This window comes from Salvelinus sp. IW2-2015, linkage group LG2, assembly GCF_002910315.2.
Source record: "Salvelinus sp. IW2-2015 linkage group LG2, ASM291031v2, whole genome shotgun sequence".
Classification (NCBI taxonomy): Eukaryota; Metazoa; Chordata; class Actinopteri; order Salmoniformes; family Salmonidae; genus Salvelinus; species Salvelinus sp. IW2-2015.
The window spans coordinates 17,607,224-17,608,958 of NC_036839.1; the positions used below are offsets into that span (position 1 = coordinate 17,607,224).

The window sequence follows — 1,735 nt, forward strand, 5'->3', positions numbered from 1 at the left end:
CCCCCCCCACACACACACATGTTCTAATACACACACATTCTAACACCACACACCCAATGCCAGCCAGCGAGGATAGCCACTTTCTCATACATCTTCATTAAACTTTCTTAATCTAAGTGGCCTGTTTCATATTTTTCAATAAATAGTGATTTATGCTGGTTGCCAGGGAACAAGTGATACTGTGCTGTTCACTCATTTATCATGACCGCGACCTTCCACTTCCTCTCACTTTCTTTCTCTCTTTCTCCCCCCGTTCTCCCTTTTCTCTATATATATTTATCTCCCTCCCTCTTTCTTGCTGCCCTCTTTCTCTCTCTTCTCTCCTACTCGCTCCCTCCCTTCCCTCCATCTCTCTCTCTCTCCCTCTGTAGATAGTGTATGTAGCTCCTATGAAGGCCCTGGCAGCAGAGATGACAAATTACTTCAGTAAGCGGTTGGAGCCACTGGGCATTGCTGTCAAAGAGCTCACTGGAGACATGCAGCTAACCAAAGGGGAGATTCTGCGTACACAGGTACTGTACAAACACACACGGGTGCGCACGCACACACACAGTTTCTGCGTAGGCTTTCCCTATGCTCCGTTGGTCCAGAGTGGAGTTGTGTTCTGCCTCACGACTCTTCTCTAGCGCCTCTCAGTGGTCGGCTCTCAGCTCGGCTCTCTGGATTACAGTAGCTCCGTACCCTCTTCACACTGAGCACGTTTACTTGCACTAATAAATCAATATTAAACGGATTATGACAGTAGGTCGGTTATGGCAAATGTCAAGTAAACACTTTACTCTGCTTATTTTAAATGGCATTAGGTCAAAATCATAGTAAGCATACGCCGATTGTTCTGAACGCTACACCTGGTGTTCTGAACGTTCTTTTGAATTATTAGGACATTAATTATTAACAACTTAATCAAAGTTATAGCAGTGTATTTTAAAATTATTTTTCAAGAGTAATGTGACTGTTTCTTTGGCAGTAGTAGTGTAAAGCTCACAGTCATTAGCGCAGTGGAAACTTTTGCTCTGGAGTGATGAATCACACTTCACCATCTGACAATCCGACGGACCAATCTGGGTTTGGCGGATGCCAGGAGAACGCTACCTGCCCCAATACATAGTGCCAAMTGTAAAGTTTGGTGGAGGAGGAATATAATGGTCTGGGGCTGTTTTTCATGGTTCGAGCTAGGCGCCTTAGTTCCATTGAGGGGAAATCTTAATGCTACAGCATACAATGACATTCTAGATGATTCTGTGCTTCCAACTTTGTGGCAACAGTTTGGGGAAGGCCCTTTCCTGTCCGCATGACAATGTCCTGTCAGCACAAAGCGAAGTCCATACAGAAATGGTTTGTTGAGATCGGTGTGGAAGAACTTGACTGGCCTGCACAGAGCCCTGACCTCAACCCCATCGAACACCTTTGGGATGAACTAGAACGCCGACTGCGAGCCAGGCCTAATGCCCAACATCAGTGCCCAACTTCACTAATGCTTTTGTGGCTGTATGGAAGCATGTCCCCGCAGCAATGTTACAACATCTAGTGGAAAGCCTTCCCAGGCAAGTCGTAGAAGGATTGAGCGTTACACCGAGGCCTGTACTCTGGAGCGGAATCGATTTGGAGGTGGAAGGTCCGTCATGGTTGGGGCGGTGTGTCACAGCATCATCGGACTGAGCTTGTTGTCATTGCAAGCAATCTCAACGCTGTGGGTTACAGGGAAGACATCCTCTCCCCTCATGTGTACCCTTCC

General features: G+C 46.8%; 1 protein-coding gene across 1 annotated transcript in view; it reads left to right on the forward strand.

Moving 5' to 3' along the window:
- The window catches only part of LOC111972823 (activating signal cointegrator 1 complex subunit 3-like), a 219,004-nt gene that overhangs the window by 77,687 nt on the left and 139,582 nt on the right, over positions 1-1,735 (forward strand). The window contains 1 exon segment of the mRNA XM_023999929.2: positions 372-512. Within this exon segment, the coding sequence (XP_023855697.2) occupies positions 372-512 (141 nt within the window).